At 36.6% G+C, this 21,040-nt stretch overlaps 2 protein-coding genes across 6 annotated transcripts in view; both read right to left on the minus strand.

Moving 5' to 3' along the window:
* Positions 1–46: 46 nt before the first annotated feature.
* LOC111490902 (indole-3-acetaldehyde oxidase-like) lies at positions 47–9,434 on the minus strand. Of its 3 annotated transcripts, none has more exons than XM_023139553.1 (10): positions 9,257–9,434; positions 5,388–7,082; positions 4,612–4,871; positions 4,305–4,514; positions 3,890–4,108; positions 2,397–3,356; positions 1,657–1,752; positions 1,423–1,521; positions 1,065–1,254; positions 47–511 (listed from the first exon to the last, which is right to left on the minus strand). In XM_023139553.1, the coding sequence occupies exons 1-10, from the start codon at positions 9,417–9,419 to the stop codon at positions 288–290; spliced, it is 4,116 nt and encodes a 1,371-aa protein (XP_022995321.1). In that variant the 5' UTR covers positions 9,420–9,434; the 3' UTR covers positions 47–287. The 3 variants fall into 3 exon arrangements, with proteins under 3 accessions (XP_022995321.1, XP_022995322.1, XP_022995323.1); XM_023139554.1 differs by lacking the exon at positions 9,257–9,434 and adding an exon at positions 7,521–7,927; XM_023139555.1 differs by lacking the exon at positions 9,257–9,434 and adding an exon at positions 7,355–7,514.
* Positions 9,435–12,835: 3,401 nt separating this feature from the next.
* The window catches only part of LOC111490904 (indole-3-acetaldehyde oxidase-like), a 10,738-nt gene continuing 2,533 nt past the window's right edge, over positions 12,836–21,040 (minus strand). For 2 of the 3 annotated variants that reach the window (XM_023139557.1, XM_023139558.1), the window contains exons 2-10: positions 19,091–20,785; positions 18,309–18,568; positions 18,002–18,211; positions 17,535–17,753; positions 15,098–16,057; positions 14,424–14,519; positions 14,187–14,285; positions 13,831–14,020; positions 12,836–13,300 (exon numbers count right to left, since the gene is read on the minus strand). In XM_023139557.1, the coding sequence (XP_022995325.1) occupies positions 13,077–13,300; positions 13,831–14,020; positions 14,187–14,285; positions 14,424–14,519; positions 15,098–16,057; positions 17,535–17,753; positions 18,002–18,211; positions 18,309–18,568; positions 19,091–20,785 (3,953 nt within the window). In that variant the 3' untranslated portion in view covers positions 12,836–13,076. Of the gene's footprint in view, positions 13,301–13,830; positions 14,021–14,186; positions 14,286–14,423; positions 14,574–15,097; positions 16,058–17,534; positions 17,754–18,001; positions 18,212–18,308; positions 18,569–19,090; positions 20,786–21,040 lie in introns of those variants that run through there. The other variant, XM_023139559.1, reaches the window with a different exon arrangement.

A 21,040-nucleotide genomic window follows, 5' to 3' on the forward strand; every position in this document is an offset into this window, starting at 1 on the left:
GTTATTTCAACGAAAAGTTATATTTCTTGTCACAAAGGTCAAGAAGTAAATAACGAACGTTTTTACTCGAGTTTGCAGTCTACAACTAGCACTAATAGCCCTCACTTGAAAAGTAAAATCACCAGTAACCCATGATCTTTGTAGTTCTATTTATTTATCTGCTGCAAATAAACTTAGAAAATGAGAAAGTGCATTACCTCATAAACTGATAGTATTTTCACATTACATTCATTATCATGAATTTATTGGCATGACTTGTGTTTTGGGAGGAAAAGTTTGTGGTCAGCTCACTTTGCTTCTCCATCCTTGATCCATTTCAGGTAACTTTCCACAGAGTCCAGCCCACAGAGCTCTTTAACAACAGGCATGGTAGCTGGAACCTCTAGCTGTAACGCATAACCAGACTCATCTCGACGTTTCCATGTACATATCTGTTTTCGTGCCTCTTTAATAGCAGCTCGTGTTGCACAGTGGACTGATGCAGCTAGAAGCAATGGTGATTCTCCTGAAGCTGCACAAATGCATTTCATTTAATTAAATCCCACTTCAAATAAACCCTTCTACAGCATCAATATACACAGATTTCTCACCCTCACTACAATTGCTACCACTTACCTCAAGATCAATAAATTATGAACCAGTTTGGAATGACTCTATAAGGGCAAACACTTCTGTAAATATTTAGAAAGTCATTCCAAACAGATCCTACACATGCGTTATACATGCGTTTTTACTATTTGGACATGTCTTAGACAACAGTTTTTACTACTGATCTTGTTAAATGCTATCGTTTTTCCTTTATTACTTCTGCGTTAAGCCTGCATATGATGGTGGAACCTATAATTCCAATGCATATTGTAGTGTTTGCATGATGCCTTAGCTGAAAAGCTAAAAACCGTATAAAAGAAAAAGTCTACTAACGTCTACAACAGAGCAAATGAAAGTATAGTCAATTGGACTCTGCAGAGGAATCAAGAAAAATATATAGAGTTTTTTCTTCTAAGAGCAAGGGAATTACATTCTCTTCCAACCTATAATCAAAAGCCAATGAAGTTTAAACTTACCTTTTGAAGAGAGGATGTGGTTTTTATGACGTCCAGAGTTCAAAATTTCAACATTGAACTGTTTTGGAATGGTGTCAATCGTAGGAATTTTGTAAGTCCATGTGCTGTCAGTAATAACTAGTCCATCAGGATTTGTGAGGTATTCCTCTGACATAAAAAATCCAATTCCTTGAACAAAGGCTCCTTCAATCTGCACAGAATGATTCTTGATCATTAGAAGATTCTGCCCCTTGGATATCCGATCAATCTACCCCCACTTACAAATAGGTATATGAAACTTAAAAGCCTCCAAACTCAAAACTTTAGAGATTGAAAAACAAATTAGGAACTTAATTTTGTGCTTAGTGTAGCTATTAACCTGTCCCAAATCTACAGCAGGATTGAGGCTTCGTCCACAATCATGGATAATATCTGAACGCAAAATTGTGGTTTCTCCCGTGAGAAGATCAAGCTCCACCTGTCAAGGCATGAATTTGAAGAATTGAACTTTGCAGTAAAATAAAGTGGCATTGAAGTAGCAGCCAACTGCTTCTTTTTAACTTGAAAATGTTGATACAATGGTAAACACAAAAGGAGATGTTAATGGACGTGCCTCACTCACTGCAGCTGCATAGTTTAAGTAGCTCCTTGAAACAAAGTCAGGAACATACAAAGAATTAACTGATAAATTCACTGCTTGCAAGTTTGCCTGCAGTTTTTCCAACAAGAAATGTCAACGGTGTTATGGACCCAAGGATATGTCCTAAATCACATGTCCAACAATATTCTTATGTGGTAAGAAAACTGCTCACTTAAGGAACAAACAATGCATAATTACAAATCAACTATCAGACTAAAGAAGGGGCATATGGCTGCCACTTAGTTTCATGAATAGAATATACAATGTATAAAACCGAAACACGAAGACCTTCAACATGTGTTCAACTCAACAACAGGTCTCATGAAAATGTGGAGTTCGAAAAGTTCAAGAGTCAGTAGTTCCATAAAGCATAAAAAATAGGAAAACAAATCACTATGTCCACGGAGAATTCATAAAAAATATCACAAAAACTTTGTGCACTACATCTAAAAAACTTTCTGCACTACATCTAGGAGCTTCAAATAATTGTTTAGAAGTTAGGAATTTTTTTAAAGAAACTAATTTCATGTGAACATCTAATAATAAGACTTTCAGAAAAAAGCATGTGAATCAATAACACTTGATCATGGATGTTACTCCCACAATTAGAAAGATAATATCTCCAAACTATAGGAAGAAAAGACATCATAAAAAGAAAACATGATTGCTTTATCATAAAATGTTCTATGAGATGATGCAGAGAAGACAACAACCTGACTTATAAGAACATCCCATTTAACCGAACCACTCTCCTCCAGCCTTTTCTTGAGAGGTGTTAGTCTCTCCACCAATATATTGCAGCAAAGTCTAACTGCCTCACAGCTTGATTCGGAGGTAGTACTCGCATATGTACCCCCTCCTTGTATTAAAGCAATGGTATCAGATTGAACCACTCTCACCTTTTCCAACAGGTCACTGGTTCCATCACATTTAATTGAGCTAAGGGCATACGTAACCATCTGTCTAACCTTCGTCCACAGCCCCTGACCAATTTCAATACCCCCAACTTCCACAACAACAGAACCATCAGTTAGAATGCTCACTTTCCCTGGGGTTGGTCTCAATGTCATCTCTTGCACGATAGGAATTCGAGAAAGACCTCTTTTTTTCCAAATGTTGCTGCCATTAAATTTATCTACCATTTCTGTTCTTTGTTTCAGGCATGAAGATGTGGCTAACCTATCCCAAATTGAAGGTAAGGTGTAATCTTGAGGTTCACCTGCACTCTTGTAGAATTTTTTGAGGCTGTTAAACGTATGCAGATTTACTTTTCGGATAGTATCGACATCCATGCAAAGAGTAGATGCTACATGTTCAATTATTGCTTCAGCAATAAAGGATCCTTGTACATCTCCAGGGGCTCGCATCATAGATCTGCTTGGATAGTTTGTCTTGCATACTTTTATATCAAAAGACAAAGCACCCCAATCATACTTCTTAAGTCCATTGACAATGAAGCTTGGCATAATTGGACTTATATCAGTATTCATCCCTGCATCAACCAATATATCTAATTGACATCCTGTAATTTTACCGTTAGATTTGAAACCCACACTGTAAGTTACTTTCATTGGATGTCTCCCTCCTGCCATTATCATGTCAGTCTTTCGATTAAGGTAAATCCTGACTGGACGACGTAACTTGTGAGCTGCAAGTGCACATGCGGAAGCAACCTAAACAACATAATCGTTAAAAGGCAAAAACTCATATGTTAGAGTGTCATTCATGCTTGGGAAAATATTGAGAACATTGGCAAGAAAAAGAGAAGTGAGAAGGTTGAAAGAAAACTATAGGGAAACAAATAGAAGTGAAAGTGTTGAACATAAATAAATAATGAAGAATATAACGATGTTAAAAATCATGAGAAGTTTGAGCTCTGATACACAACTATCTTATTATTTGATTCAATGTATCATCCTCCTACTAACTAAGAATATAATCGAATTGAAAACATAATAAAGCTTTCAACAAAATTCACTGTTTTGAAACTGGCATGCAAGGACTACTTGGGAGTAAAATCATAATTGCATATATATACTTGATTTCTGTTCCCCTCATATTGAGAAAACACTATTACTAGTAAGTCAACGCAGAAAAATTCCAATGGAAGTGGAAAATCTTGTTTTACTTGGAAGTTCAAAGAAATGCACTAGTGAAGAACCGTTTCTCAATAGTTAATTGCACAGAGTTGGAAGCAGGTACTCACAACCATAGACTTCATGGCCTTTCCACCAAAGCCTCCTCCAACTCTTCTCGTAATTACACGGACATTATGCTCAGGAACACCGAGGCATTTTGCAATAACAGAATGCGCATTAGCTGGCCATTGGCTTGAACTGTAGACTACCATGCAGTTATCTTCATCTGGAATGGCAAGTGCAGACTGGGTCTCCATATAAAAATAATATTGTGATCCAAGTCTGATCTGGATGTAAATATTTATGAAAACGATAAGGAGAAATGACCTATCTTTAGGATAGATAATAACTAATAACATCTGTAGCAGAATAGTTAGAAACTATTTTTTTTTTTTGGTGTGAGAAACGGTTAAGTAGGCCTTGGTTGAATCTCTAACCACTACCATGATTATATTTGGTCAAGCAATTCATTGTCGAAGGTACCTGAGCTGCGTTAATATGATTGTCTGCTTCAGCCATTCCTTTTGATATATCACCAACCTGTTCTGGAATAAAAGATGAAGGAATGTCAAAGAAGCTTGACCTCTTAACAGCATCTTCTACAGAAAGAATAGGCGCCTCCAAATTATCTGTGTCATAATCCACTACTACATTTTCTGCAGCCACATCCGCATGTTTCTGAGTATCTGCAACCTAAAAAAAATGTGGATAGGTATGAAGCACCTCAGCAAGTAAGGGTTCCTCCTATGATTGAAGTTGCTATAAATGAATCACGAGAAATTCGAATTACCACGATGGCAAGTGGCTGACTTGCACCCTCAGTCAACTTATCTGCAAACAGAATTTCGTCACCAAACATGGTTCTAACTCCAATGTTATGTCCACCCACAGGAATATCTCCGGCGGAAATAACTGCGACAACTCCCTCTGGCTGTGATTTGGGAGGAAAAGTAAGACCCTTTATCCGTGCCAAAGGCTTTGTACTATATATGAATGCTCCATATAGGCAATTTGTTAGTGAAGGTATATCATCCACATAGATAGCCTCGCCTAAAATATTCACAAGCATATTTACATTGGTTTCCTAATACTTGAGAACAAGAAATCATGTCAAATAAATAGACCTAAAAGAACATGGAACGCTAAATATTATGAGTATAAGCCTCAATATCAAGTGAAGAATCGGCTTTGAACATGTAAGCCAAAACTTGAAGCAGTATTGGAAGTATAACAACTAGGTAATATGAGACATCTGACACTAAGTAGACTGGATCAAGCCGAAGTTGAAAATGAAAGAAGTTCAGAATGGGGAGATACTAAATCTAATTCAAATGAGATAACAGGCACGCGCCTTCAACTCCATGGAAATAAAGGTAGCAAAATAGGTGACTTATTCTGAGCTCACACACCAACATGTAAACGTTCTAACTCATTTATGCCCTGCCATGCAGACTAGGTTGGCTACAGAAGATTCTAGAGTTTGTGAATGTTCAATGCTCACGAGGTTAACTAAGACAAGTTCATTCATGAAAGTCTAATTTCATATTATTACAAGATATAAAGTACCTGAAGCTTGAATGGCAGCTCCAGATTTTATAATGGTATCTCCGACTGGATAATATTCTGAGCTCAATTCCAATGTCTGCTTTCCAGATAATAGTAGAGTAGCAGTTTTATCATAACCAAGTAGGCTGTGGTTTGAATTAAAATTTTCAGGTCGTGTTGATGAAGCATTCCTGCATCCATCTAGGTAATCTCTACCGATTGCAGCTTTTTCATCAACCAAGGAGCTTAAGAACTCAAAAAGAAAGCCAACTGCTAAGCTTGTCCGGTAAGCAGGATATGAAGTGCCCTTTTCAGGAACTATAGATGCTCCAGTCAATGAGATAGCTTCATATATGACATTATCATCAATAACTTTTCCAGCTAGAAATTCTTCAATCTTTCTTGCTCTAATGGCATGTTTGGTCCCATATGCTCCAAAAGCCAGGTGACAGCTATTTAATATGATCCCATTGGAATTTTTACATGGGGAGATTGCAGCCAAGAAAGCAGCATTCAGATACGGCAGTGCATTTCCAAGGGGTCGTGGAGAAGCTCTAAAACTATCAAACATGACAGTAGCATCATTTGAATAAACATCCCTAACTGAATCCCAATTTGGAATCCTAACACTAGAAAGTACACATTTCGGACCCAATGGAGGTCTCTTGAGAAACTCATCCAACATAATAGTTTCTTGGCTGAAACCAGTTAATATAGTTATCATGGAACCCGCAGCAAGAAGTATTGTGGCAATATCTGAAGGAAATTGTTTTCTTTGTGCCATCAATAAATTTCCTCCGATGCTGGCAATATTTCGTACAAAACTGGAAGCAATTTTCTCCATGTGGTCGGCCAGTTTATTGAACACTAGGTCACCTACTGAGGACGTTTCATGGTTATTGTTTTTCAGAGCCTCAATAGCTTTTGCAATTGTCACAGTCGCACCAATCTCTATTCCTGTTGAATCCATTCTGATAACTGAAAGCTCAGGGATGTATTTAAGATTAATGTATCTATCAACATGTTCAAATTCTTTGTAGTATCCGACTTCGGTGTTGCCGACGACTAACTTCGTTTTGCTTATATTACTAGAATCATCACATCCCAGTAATCTGTTCAGATCCTCAATACTAACGGGATTAAACCAGGAACAACCTTGAGACTCCACAAAAGGGATAGACCTTATTTCCTTTTTTAAAAATTCAGGAAATAAGCACGGTCCATTATTTGGATCATAAGGAGGCAATTTACTCGATTTATCTTCTTCACCACATCCCTTTTGCCAGAACGCGTTTATCCCCAAATCCTCCATGTCAACATCAGAAGCAAAACTCTTACAGGCATCAGCAATTGGCCTGTATCCTGTACAGCGGCAGAGGTTTCCAGAAATAGCCTTTTCAGCTTCAGAAACCGTAAGTTTCGAGAATCCCGGTGAGGGCTCAGGTCTATTGGTCTTTTCAGCATTGACGAGAGCAGAACAGAGAGAAACACACATTCCAGGGGTACAAAAGCCACACTGAGAAGCATAAAAGCCAGCAAACCTTTGATGAATTGAGTGGAACCCATCCTTGCTATTCCCAATACCTTCACTGGTTGTAATTGAACAGCCATGTATACTACCAAGCAAGGTGAGGCACGAGCTTACTGTATAATCTTCGACCTTGTCTAACAAAGGATCGTATTTGGACAGTAGAACAACACAGGCACCACAACCGCCTACATTTCAAAATAACCAATCATGTCAACAGAGTTGGATCAAATGAAATTCCATATAATGCTTTCGGCACTGTAGAATAGTGTGCTGATGATCAATTAGAAACTGAATCCAACCCTCCCATTTCCATGGTAAAAAATAGACGAATAGTTGGAACAGAACGTGTAATGTCCCGAGTTTTTTAATATTAACAAAAGGGGAATATTTTTTTAAAAGGGAATAAATAAATGTTACACAAAAAAATGGCGGCAGTTGGAACAATCGCCAGTCGTACTCTGGCCGGCGACAGACGTAATGTGAGGAGGAGGAAGTAGGATACCAACCCCGATTCGCAGCCAGATTTTTGTGGATTTGAGGCGTTCGGGGAAGCTTAAATCAATAGAGGGCCACGGATTCAGATGGGAATGTTCATTGAGAGAGGGAAAACTCGAGAACTATACCCACGGTCGCTGGAGGAGTTGAGCTGCGAATTAGTGGAGTTTGAGCAAGCGCCAGGCCTCTAATTCATGGGGGTTTCGTTGCAAAAACGTTGAACGAGAGCGTGGCGAAGGGAATTGGACCAAGGAGCTCAAGGAAGCCAATAACCGGATTTGAGTTAGGTGATTTCTTCGTGGATTTTTCCCGAGTATTCCCCATGCGATTTCTTAACGAAAATGGACGATTCTTGTGGCTACAGACTCACCGGGAGGAGCTCAACAACGTCGGTGAAAAATTCATAGGCCGAGGGCGCTTGAACGAGAAGATCGAGTTTCGTTTGAAGGTATGAATTTTTGGACATTCCGCGAGTTTCAGAGAGCAATATTTTGCTTGTTTCAAGAATCGGCGAAGCAAAGACGGAGGAAGCAGCCGGGCGGGGTGGGTCCGTCTCGAAGATAAAGATACGGTTCAAGTGAGCCGGTACGGTCAGACCGGATCAGATTTTGGTTTCTCGCCTGATTTTGGCCAGTTTTACACAGATTTCAATCCATATGTAAGATCTAGTCTTAGCTTACGATTTACCTTTTCTTGATCCTTGAGTCATATTTAGGGTCTGTTATGACATTATGGGTCAACTAGGCCTTTGTAGGGACGGCTAGAACGCAGCCTCTGATCGTAAACTCACTTAACTAGTGATGATCCACTTAGCATATAGGAATGTGACGTCACCCACTTAGGGTCTATGACACACTAGAGAATATTACTAAGAGAGCTCTAGTTGTGCTTAGCAGGAAGCTAGCCTTACACTATTTAAGTGCCTAAAATGCTAAGAGAATATGGAACTTGTTAGGTTTCATTAGGGGAACTTCTGGTTAGTGCTTAGTAGTAGGCACGTATGGAGATATAGGGAGATTGAGAGGTTACCTATAGCGAGTTGCGACCGCACCATACCTCTTAGACTTCTATAAAGCCCAAAACAGATGAGGGCACACCAACTTTTGATCTGGAAGCACGATGGCTAGATAGACCATGGAGAGTAGGAAATGAGAGGCTAATTGCACCTTGACAACTCGACTACACCTCACTGGGTGACTTTTACACCCTTGAAGTTGGAGTAAATAAGGTATACAAACCTTAAGACCCTAATCGGACTAGGTTAGAACTTGAACTATGGAATTAGCTAGCTCTAGAATCCTGATTGAGCATAAAATCCTAAACCTACATGTAGGCTGCTTACTGAATATTTCTATACTCATTCATACTATTTTTTTGTTTACAGATGAATCCTAGGCCACTATTCTCCGACAAAGCCTGTGAAGTCATGTGGCTTTTGGAAGGACCCACGATTGAATCATATTCTCTTTTACATTATTTACCTATCTTTTTCTTGGAATTTGATGATTAATTCGATAGATATGTTTTTGTATTTTGATACTTTTATGACATTCAAAGTAAAACAAAAAAAATCACATTATGAACTCACACGACAGTCAGTGATTCGAAGCTTAAAAAAAAAAAAACAATCTTTAAGTTCAAACAACAGTGATGAACGTTTAACTAGTACTCTTTCATGTATCAAATCACCGTTTGAACCAAAGTTCACCGAAAACAAGCTATGAATAATACCGATATAAACAGATTATTAGGTTGTAGTCATGAATTCAGTAGACTCAAACCCGATCAACGCAATCAAATAAAGAAAATCCATTTTTTGATTAAGTAATTCATTAGAGAGAGTGAGAGAGAAAGAGAGAGAGACCTTGACCACAGCCAAGCTTGACACTCTTGAAAGAAGTATAGTGGCGCAGAAAGTGAAGCAGAGTAGTGGAAGGGTCAACAGCGGAGAGCTCAAACCTCTGTTGATTAACAGCAAACACCAGAGGAGCTGCCGCTGCCGCTGCTTCCGTTGCCTGATTCTCCATTGTCGATGCCCGATCGAGTGACATTGCTTCTTCGGTCCGAACTCAGGAATCCCTTTATGAAATGGTTTCACGGGATTTAGCCAATTGTCTTGATCGTGGAACAAAAGCGGCTTCCAGCTCCGCATTTTATACACAAAAGGACACATCTACACAACCACCCACGGATAAGTGCACAGTAATTTCATATAAATAAAATACTTAATTTTATTAACCCTTAAAAAGTATTAAATTTTATTAATCTCGGGTATAAGGATAAGAAAAGTACCTGAACTTCACAAGGGTCGCTCGAGACCATTAAGCATCAAAAAATCAGCATGCTAGCACCATAAGCAATCGAACTAATTACAAGGTGCAACGCGGGAATAATAAATAATAAAATTTAATTTTTAATTATTTTAATAATGACAAGAAAATAATTTTAACTCATTAAGTAAGTTTTTAATGAAATTATATAATTTTTTAACTATAAAACAATGAAAATATTTAATTATTTTTTATACTAATACTTTTAATTTCAATCAATTAATTTATAATTTAAGATTATGACATATTAATATGAGCTAATCAAAATTATTCATAATCCACACGTAATTAGTTATAACTACTAAAAATAATTTTAGTAAATAAAAATTTATTTGCCAAAATAAATTTAATATATATTTAAATAAATTATTATTGATTTATTTTAATTAAATAAATAATTATATTAATTTTGGTAAATTAAAATCAATTAAAATATAATAAATTAAGAAGAAAAAAAGAGAGAAACACATGGTTTTTTTTTAAAAGGGTTTTACAAAACCATACTTTTAAACCATATAATAAATTTTATTATTTTTTTTATCAATTTTAAAACATTTCGTATACTCAACTTCCTCCCACCACACAGTCCCTAATTCAAGTCAAACCTATACGTAGTCATTTTTTAAAGCCCTTTCAACTATATATATATATATATAGATATATATATATATATATATAATTTTAATGCTTAAATGAATAATTAATTTTTTTTATAAAAAATAAATAATAATAATAATGACGCTCGTTTTTTACTTTGTTTGCATTTGACAATATTTTTTAATTTCTTCATCAAATTTTTATTAATATAAAATCTTATTTTTGTTTTATTTTTCTATTCTCATAATTTTTAAGACTAATATATATATATATATATATATATATATATATATATATATATAATTTCCTAAAAACAAAAAATCCCTATTATCCCCTCTCCTCTCACCCAATCTCCATCCCAATAATTCAAACCTTTCAATCAATTATTGCTTCCATAATTTTCTCCATATTTAATGCACAAAATTAAAATTATTTTAATAAAAGAAAGAAATATCTTTAAAAAAAAAAATAATAATAAATGACATTTTTTATATTTGTCTCGATTTTTGCAAAGAAGGCTTTGAAATTTTGGTTCGCTTCAACAAATATTTTTTTGACCTATTTTTAGTCTAAGCTCTACATTCTTATTTTTCCTTTGGTTATTCTCTTATTTATCTTATTATTTCTTTCGCATTTATTTTATTATTTATAGAATATATCTTAGATGTATATTTTATTTTATTCTCAATATTTAATTATTTTATATTTTTCCCATTTGTGTATGGATTAATTGCTATTGTATCTTGGATATGAATATCGGAGAAACTCCATTCCTCTCTTTCCTTTTTTCGCCCCCATGTCGACACACGGGATAGACATAGGGACGTAAAAAAGGGGATCCTATCAACTTGTTCCAACCTAGGATAATAAACTCATGAGTTTAGTCTTACTTCACCGTCAGAAATGAAAGAAGACTTCCATCTCCAAGTTTAACTCAGACGTAGCTCGCTTCTTTTTGGGTGTGAAGCAGTGTCAAACCAAAATACCCAACAAGCATTAGCTCTCCCTGAAAGGAGGTGATCCAGCCGCACCTTCTAGTACGGTTACCTTGTTATGACTTCACTTCAGTCACTAGCCCTGCCTTCGGCATCCCCCTCCTTGCGATTAAGATAACGACTTCGGGCATGGCCAACTCCCATAGTGTGACAAGCGGTGTGTACGGTGTATATTCATAAGAATATACACCTTCCAAATTCTATTTCTATTCCGGTTAACAAAATTTTAGATTTAGCTGGTGTAATTTAGAAATTTTAGAAAGAGTAGATATGTTAGTGGTGGGAGTATCATTGGTTCATGAGTTGGACGAAATAGAATTTGGAAGGTGTAATTTAGAAATTTTCTTCTCCCTGAGGTTGCAATTCACGATTTAGTTTCATTTCATGGATTTCTTTTGAAATTTTCTTATATTTTAATAGAATATTCGATATAATTTTATTTACATTTAATTTTAATATTTCAAAGGAAGGGGAGACATTTTAGAGAGGGAAAGAAGTGGAAGACGAGTTAGTTTAAGGGGGTGTGCATAGAGCAAGAGGAGAGACCAAACGAACCTATTGTTAAAAATAGAAATAAAATATGAAAGATTTAAATATATGACTTCTTGATCGAAGGTATATGTTAATTATCAGTTAAGATCATATTAATCTTTAGAACAACAAATGTGTGAATGCTAAAGTAAGTTTAGCTCAGCAGCAATTGATATGTAATATCGATCAATATGTTCGAACGTAAAGTTTAAGCAAAGATTTCAATTTTACATTGTAATTTCATATCGGTTTGCCTATTTTTATTACATTTCTTTATCAAGTTGCTATGCAAGATCACTTATCCTTCCACTAAAGCAAATGATCCATGTTAAAAGATCATCACCAATTCAATCTAACCTAATTATCAAGAAAACTAATTAGCCCATTTAGAATATGAGCCTATTATCGAGAGGTTTCTAGATATCAAGGTATTCTAGAAATATTCTAAAACAAGACAAATGTGTGTTCACGTTGTCTAACCTTTGCTACAAATACTAAAGTATAGTAGGGTCCTAATATGAGATACCATATCCGTTGGAGAGGGAAACGAAACATTCTTTACAAGAATGTAAAAACTTTTCCCTAGCAGACGCATTTTAAAAATCTTGAGGAGAAACCTGAAAGAGAACCCAAAAAAGACAATATCACCACTACTCTGAATTCTTAGCTTCCAAGAATTTAAGAGTTCATCCAAACCCATCTCTCTACTACCAGAAAAGGCAATTTACCAGAGCCATCATTTCAAATGGCTTCATCAGAAAATGAGCAATGTAGGTAAGCTGATGATATTATTTTTGTAGTTTTCTTCTATAGTTCTTTCTCTGCTGCATATGAACTAGAGAATGAGCAAGTGCACTACATACCTAGGTAAGCTGATGATTTTATTTTTGCTATTTTTCTTTCGTAGTTTTCACATTCGCATGTTAGAGAAACAATCTCTTTTCGTTATTTCAACGAAAAGTTATATTTCTTGTCACAAAGGTCAAGAAGTAAATAACGAACGTTTTTACTCGAGTTTGCAGTCTACAACTAGCACTAATAGCCCTCACTTGAAAAGTAAAATCACCAGTAACCCATGATCTTTGTAGTTCTATTTATTTATCTGCTGCAAATAAACTTAGAGAATGAGAAAGTGCATTACCTCATAAACTGATAGTATTTTCACATTACATTCATTATCATGAATTTATTGGCATGACTTGTGTTTTGGGAGGAAAAGTTTGTGGTCAGCTCACTGTGCTTCTTCATCCTTGATCCATTTCAGGTAACTTTCCACAGAGTCCAGCCCACAGAGCTCTTTAACAACGGGCATGGTAGCTGGAACCTCTAGCTGTAACGCGTAACCAGACTCATCTCGACGTTTCCATGTACATATCTGTTTTCGTGCCTCTTTAATAGCAGCTCGTGTTGCACAGTGGACTGATGCAGCTAGAAGCAGTGGTGATTCTCCTGAAGCTGCACAAATGCATTTCATTTAATTAAATCCCACTTCAAATAAACCCTTCTACAACATCAATATACACAGATTTCTCACCCTCACTACAATTGCTACCACTTACCTCCAGATCAATAAATTATGAACCAGTTTGGAATGACTCTATAAGGGCAAACACTTAGAAACAGATCCTATACAAGCGTTAGACAACAGTTTTTACTATTTGGACATGTCTTAGACAACAGTTTTTACTACTGATCTTGTTAAATGCTATCGTTTTTCCTTTCTTACTTCTGCGTTAAGCCTGCATATGATGGTGGAACCTATAATTCCAATGCATATTGTAGTGTTTGCATGATGCCTTAGCTGAAAAGCTAAAAACCGTATAAAAGAAAAAGTCTACTAACGTCTACAACAGAGAAAATGAAAGTATAGTCAATTGGACTCTGCAGAGGAATCAGGAAAAATATCTAGAGTTTTTTCTTCTAAGAGCAAGGGAATTACATTCTCTTCCAACCTATAATCAAAAGCCAATGAAGTTTAAACTTACCCTTTGAAGAGAGGATGTGGTTTTTATGATGTCCAGAGTTCAAAATTTCAACATTGAACTGTTTTGGAATGGTGTCAATCGTAGGAATTTTGTAAGTCCATGTGCTGTCAGTAATAACTAGTCCATCAGGATTTGTGAGGTATTCCTCTGACATAAAAAATCCAATTCCTTGAACAAAGGCTCCTTCAATCTGCACAGAATGATTCTTGATCATTAGAAGATTCTGCCCCTTGGATATCCGATCAATCTATCCCCACTTACAAATAGGTATATGAAACTTAAGAGTCCAAACTCAAAGCACAAGAGATTGAAAAACAAATTAGGAACTCAATTTTGTGCTTAATGTAGCTATTAACCTGTCCCAAATCTACAGCAGGATTGAGGCTTCGTCCACAATCATGGATTATATCTGAACGCAAAATTGTGGTTTCTCCAGTGAGAAGATCAAGCTCCACCTGTCAAGGCATGAATTTGGTGAGTTGAACTATGCAGTAAAATAAAGTGGCATTGAAGTGGCAGCCAACTGCTTCTTTTTAACTTGAAAATGTTGATACAATGGTAAACACAGAAGGAGATGTTGTTAATGGACGTGCCTCGCTCACTGCAGCTCCATAGTTTAAGTAGCTCCTTGAAACAGAGTCAGGAACAAACAAAGAATTAACTGATAAATTCACTGATTGCAAGTTCGCCTGCAGTTTTTCCAACAAGAAATGTCAACGGTGTTATGCACCCAAGGATATGTCCTGAATCACACGTCCAAAAATATTCTCATGTGGTAAGAAAACTTCTCACTTAAGGAACAAACAATGCACAACTACAAATCAACTATCAGACTAAAGCATGGCCGCCACTTAGTTTCATAAATAGAATATATAAGGTATAAAACCGAAACATGAAGACCTTCAACATGTGTTCCACCTCAAAAAACAGGTCTCATGAAAATGTTTTCATAAGAAAAAGAAAAAAATCACTATGTCCAAGGAGAATTCATAAAAAATATCAGAAATAACTTTCTGCACTACATCTAGGAGCTTCAAATAATTGTTTAGAAGTTAGGAATTTTTTTTTAAAGAAACTAATTTCAGGTGAACATGTAATAATAAGACTTTCAGAACAAAGCATGTGAATCAATAACACTTGGATCATGGGTGTTACTCCCACAATTAGAAAGATAATATCTCCAAACTATAGGAAGAAAATCATAGAAAGAAAACATGATTGCTTAATCATAAAATGTTCTACGAGATGATGCAGAGCAGACAACAACCTGACTTATCAGCACATCCCATTTAACCGAACCACTCTCCTCCAGCCTTTTCTTGAGAGGTATTAGTCTCTCCACCAATATATTGCAGCAAAGTCTAACTGCTTCACAGCTTGATTCGGAGGTAGTACTCGCATATGTACCCCCTCCTTGTATTAAGCCAATGGTATCAGATTGAACCACTCTCACCTTTTCCAAGAGGTCATTGGTTCCATCACATTTAATTGAGCTAAGGGGATACGTGACCATCTGTCTCACCTTCGCCCACAGCCCCTGACCAATTTCAATACCCCCAACTTCCACAACAACAGAACCATCAGTTAGAATGCTCACTTTCCCTGGGGTTGGTCTCAATGTCATCTCTTGCACAATAGGAATTCGAGAGAGACCTCTTTTTTTCCAAATATTGCTGCTATTAAATTTATCCACCATTTCTGTTCTTTGTTTCAAGCATGAAGATGTGGCTAACCTATCCCAAATTGAAGGTAAGGTGTAATCTTGAGGTTCACCAACATTCTTGTAGAAATTTTTGAGGCTGTTAAACGTATGCAGATTTACTTTTCGGATAGTATCGACATCCATGCAAAGAGTAGATGCTACATGTTCAATTACCACTTCAGCAATAAAGGATCCTTGTACCTCTCCAGGGGCTCGCATTGCGGATTTGCTTGAATAGTTCGTCTTGCATACTTTTATATCAAAAGACAAAGCACCCCAATCATATTTCTTAAGTCCATTGACAATGTTGTGTGGCATAATTGGACTTACATCAGTACTCATCCCTGCATCAACCAATATATCTAATTCACATCCTGTAATTTTACCGTTAGATTTGAAACCCACATTGTAAGTTACTTTCATTGGATGTCTCCCTCCTGCCATTACCATGTCAGTCTTTCGATTAAGGTAAATCCGGACTGGACGACGTAACTTGTGAGCTGCAAGTGCACATGCGGAAGCAACCTAAACAACATAATTGTTAAAAGGCAAAAACTCATATGTTAGAGTGTCATTCATGCTTGGGAAAATATTGAGAACATTGGCAAGAAAAAGAGAAGTGAGAAGGTTGAAAGAAAACTATAGGGAAACAAATAGAAGTGAAAGTGTTGAACATAAATAAATAATGAAGAATATAACGATGTTAAAAATCATGAGAAGTTTGAGCTCTGATACACAACTATCTTATTATTTGATTCAATGTATCATCATCCTACTGACTAAGAATATAATTGAATTGAAAACATAATAAAGCTTTCAACAAAATTCACTGTTTTGAAACTGGCCTGCAAGGACTACTTGGGAGTAAAATCATATATATGTATATATATATTTCTGTTGGGAATATATATTTATGTTGGGAATAGGTCTGATTCTATCTCTCTTCATTCCGTTTGAAAAAAGGAAGGATCCCAAAGAATCGATCTTCCATTCATAAACAATCTTACTAGTAAATCAACCCAGAAAATTTCCAATGGAAGTGGAAAATCTTGTTTTACTTGGAAGTTCAAAGAAATGCACAAGTGAAGAACCGTTTTTCAATAGTTAATTGCACATAGATACTTGATTTCTGTTGGGAATCGATCTGATTCTATCTCTGTTCATTCCATTTGAAAAAAGGAAAGATCCCAAAGAATCGATCTTCCATTCATAAACACTCTTACTAGTAAATCAACCCAGAAAATTTCCAATGGAAGTGGAAAATCTTGTTTTACTTGGAAGGTCAAAGAAATGCACAAGTGAAGAACCGTTTTTCAATAGTTAATTGCACATAGATACTTGATTTCTGTTGGGAATTGGTCTGATTCTATCTCTGTTCATTCCGTTTGAAAAAAGGAAAGATCCCAAAGAATCGATCTTCCATTCATAAACACTCTTACTAGTAAATCAACCCAGAAAATTTCCAATGAAAGTGGAAAATCTTGTTTTACTTGGAAGTTCAAAGAAATGCACAAGTGAAGAACTGTTTTTCAATAGTTAATTGCACATAGATACTTGATTTCTGTTGGGAATCAGTCTGATTCTATCTCTGTTCATTCCGTTTGAAAAAAGGAAGGATCCCAAAGAATCGATCTTCCATTCATAAACACTCTTACTAGTAAATCAACCCAGAAAATTTCCAATGGAAGTGGAAAATCTTGTTTTACTTGGAAGTTCAAAGAAATGCACCAGTGAAGAACCGTTTTTCAATAGTTAATTGTACATAGATACTTGATTTCTGTTGGGAATCGGTCTGATTCTATCTCTGTTCATTCCGTTTGAAAAAAAGAAGGATCCCAAAGAATCGATCTTCCATTCATAAACACTCTTACTAGTAAATCAACCCAGAAAATTTCCAATGGAAGTGAAAAATCTTGTTTTACTTGGAAGTTCAAAGAAATGCACCAGTGAAGAACCGTTTTTCAATAGTTAATTGCACATAGAGTTGGCAGCAGGTACTCACAATCATAGACTTCACGGCCTTTCCACCAAAGCCTCCTCCAACCCTTCTTGTAATTACACGGACATTATGTTCAGGAACACCGAGGCACTTTGCAATAGCAGAATGCACATTAGCAGGCCATTGACTTGAACTGTAAACTACCATGCAGTTATCTTCATCTGGAATGGCAAGTGCAGAATGGGTCTCCATGTAAAAGTAATATTGTGATCCAAGTCTGATCTGGATGTTAAAATTTATGAAAACAATTAGGAGAAATGACCTATCTTTTGAATAGATAATAACTAATCACATTTGTAGCAGAATAGTTAGAAGCTAATTTTTTGGTGTGAGAAACGGTCAAGTAGGCCATGATTGAATCTCTAACTATTAGACTGAAAAGTGGTTCAACCAAGTAAATCAAGGAAATTCCCCAAGGCAGGTATACCATCATTGTATATTACAGCCAAGAAATTCATTGTAGAAGGTACCTGAGCAGCGTTAATATGGTAATCTGCTTCAGCCATTCCTTTTGATATATCACCAACCTGTTCTGGAATAAAAACTGAAGGAACTTCAACGAAGCTTGACCTCTTAACAGCATCCTCTACCGAAAGAATAGGTGCTTCCAAAATATCTGTGTCATAATCCACTACTGCATATTCTGCAGCCAAATCTGCATGTTTCTGAGTATCTGCAACCTAAGAAAAATATGGGTAGGTATTAAGCACCACAGCAAGTAAGGGTACCTTCTATGACTGAGGTTGCTATAAATGAATCATGAGGAATTCAAATTACCACAAAGGCAAGTGGCTGACCAGCACACTCAGTCAACTTATCTCCAAATAGAATTTCGTCACCAAACATGGTTCTAGCTCCAATGTTCTGTCCACCCACGGGAACATCTCTGGCGGAAATAACAGCAACAACTCCCTCTGGTTGTGATTTGGGAGGAAAAGTAAGACCCTTTACCCGTGCCAAAGGCTTTGAGCTATATATGAATGCTCCATACAGGCAATTTGTTGGTGAAGGAATATCATCCACATAGATAGCCTCGCCTAAAATATTCACAAGCATATTTACATTGGTTTCCTAATACCCGAGAACAAGAAATCCTGTCAAATAAATAGACCTAAAAGAACATGGAATGCTAAATATTATGAGTGTAAGCCTAAAATATCAAGTGAAAAATCGGCTTTGAACATGTAAGCCTAACCATGAAGCATTATTGGAAGTATGACAACTAGGTAACATGAGACATCTGACACTAAGTAGACTGGATCAAGCCGAAGTTGAAAATGGAAGAAGTTCAGAACCGGGAGATACTAAATCTAATTCAAATGAGATAACAGGGACGCGCCTTCGAGTCCATGGAAATAAAGGTAGCAAAATAGGTGACTTATCCTGAGCTCACACACCAACATTTACACGTTCTAACTCATTTATGTCCTGCCACGCAGACTAGGTTTGCTACAGAATATTCTAGAGTTTGTGAATGTTCAATGCTCACGAGGTTAACTAGGGCAAGTTCATTCTGTCTTTGAAAGTCTAATTTCATACTATTACAAGATATAAAGTACCTGAAGCTTGAATGGCAGCTCCAGATTTTATAATGGCATCTCCGACTGGGTAATATCTTGAGCTCAATTCCAGTGCCTGCTTTCCAGATGATAGTAGAGTAGCACTTTTATTATAACCAAGTAGGCCTTGGTCTGAATTAAATCTGTCAGGTAGTGTTGACGAAGCATTCCTGCATCCATATAGGTAATCTTTATTGATTGCAGCTTTTTCATCAACCAAGGAGCTTAAGAACTCAAAAAGAAAGCCAACTGCTAAGCTTGTCCTATACGCAGGAGATGAAGTGCCCTTTTCAGGAACTATAGTGGTTCCAGTCAATGAGATAGCTTCATATATGACATTATAATCAATCACTTTTCCAGCTAGAAAATCTTCAATCTTTCTTGCTCTAATGGCGTGTTTGGTCCCATATGCTCCAAAAGCCAAGTGACAACTATTTAATATGATCCCATTGGAATTTTTACATGGGGAGATTGCAGCCAAGAAAGCAGCATTTAGATACGGCAGTGCATTTCCAAGGGGTCGTGGAGAAGCTCTAAAAGTATCAAACATGACAGTAGCATCATCTGAATAAACATCCCTAACAGAATCCCAATTTGGAATCTTAACACTTGAAAGTACACCTTTCGGACCCAATGGAGGTCTCTTGAGAAACTCATCCAACATAATCGTTTCTTGGCTGGAACCAGTTAATATACTTATCATGGAACCTGCAGCAAGAAGTATTGAGGCAATATCTGAAGGAAATTGTTTTCTTTGTGCCATCATTAAATTTCCTCCAATGCTGGCAGTATTTCGTACAAAGCTCGAAGCAATTTTCTCCATGTGCTCGGCCAGTTTATTGAACACTAGCTCGCCTATTGAGGAGCTTTCATGGTTATTATTTTTCAGAGCCTCAATAGCTTTTGCAATTGTCACTGTCGCGCCAATCTCTATTCCTGTTGAATCCATTCTGATAACTGAAAGCTCAGGGATGTATTTAAGAATAATGTATCTATCAACATGTTCAAATTCTTTGTAGTATCCGACTTCAGTGTTGCCAACGACTAACTTCGTATTGCTTATATTATTGGACTCGTCACATCCCAGTAATCTGTTCAGATCCCCAATACTAACGGGATTAAACCAGGAGCAACCTTGAGACTCCACAAAAGGGATAGACCTTATTTCCTTTTTTAAAAATTCAGGAAATAAGCACGGGCCATTATTTGGATCATAAGGAGGCAATTTACTCGATTTCTCTTCCTCACCACATCCCTTTTTCCAGAACGCGTTTAGCCCCAAATCCTCCATGTCAACATCAGAAGCAAAACTCTTACAGGCATCAGCAATTGGCCTGTATCCTGTACAGCGGCAGAGGTTTCCAGAAATAGCCTTTTCGGCTTCAGAAACCGTAAGTTTCGAGAATCCCGGTGAGGGCTCAGGTCGATTGGTCTTTTCAGCCTTGATGAGAGTAGAAAAAAGTGAAACACACATTCCAGGGGTACAAAAGCCACACTGAGAAGCATGAAAGCCAGCAAATCTTTGATGAATTGAGTGGAAACCATCCTTGCAATTCCCAATACCTTCACTGGTTGTAATTGAACAGCCATGTATACTACCAAGCAAGGTGAGGCATGAGCTTACTGTAAAATCTTCGACCTTATCTAACACAGGATCGTATTTGGACAATAGAACAACACAAGCACCACAACCGCCTACATTTCAAAATAACCAATCACGTCAACAGAGTTTTATCAAATTAAATACCTATAATGATTTCTGCAGAGAAGAATAGTGAACCAATGATCAATTAGAAATTGAATCCAATTCTCCCATTTCCATGGTAAAAATAAACGAATTGTTCAAACAAAACATGTAATGTCCCAATTTTTTGAATATTAACAAAAGAGGAATATTTTTTTAAAGGGAGTAAATAAATGTAACACAAAAAAAAAAAAAAAAAAAAAAAA

This window comes from Cucurbita maxima, unplaced genomic scaffold (assembly GCF_002738345.1).
Source record: "Cucurbita maxima cultivar Rimu unplaced genomic scaffold, Cmax_1.0 Cma_Scf00016, whole genome shotgun sequence".
Classification (NCBI taxonomy): Eukaryota; Viridiplantae; Streptophyta; class Magnoliopsida; order Cucurbitales; family Cucurbitaceae; genus Cucurbita; species Cucurbita maxima.

Bases quoted from the DNA above. Each gene is read 5' to 3' on its own strand.
- LOC111490902 (XM_023139553.1), bottom strand. From the start codon at position 9,419: ATGGAGAATCAGGCAACGGAAGCAGCGGCAGCGGCAGCTCCTCTGGTG. The intron at 4,872-5,387 runs GTACTTTATATC...TGAATATTTTAG, and splicing joins AGCTGCCATTCAAGCTTCAG to GCGAGGCTATCTATGTGGAT. The intron at 1,522-1,656 runs GCACGTCCATTA...ATGCCTTGACAG, and splicing joins ATGCAGCTGCAGTGAGTGAG to GTGGAGCTTGATCTTCTCAC.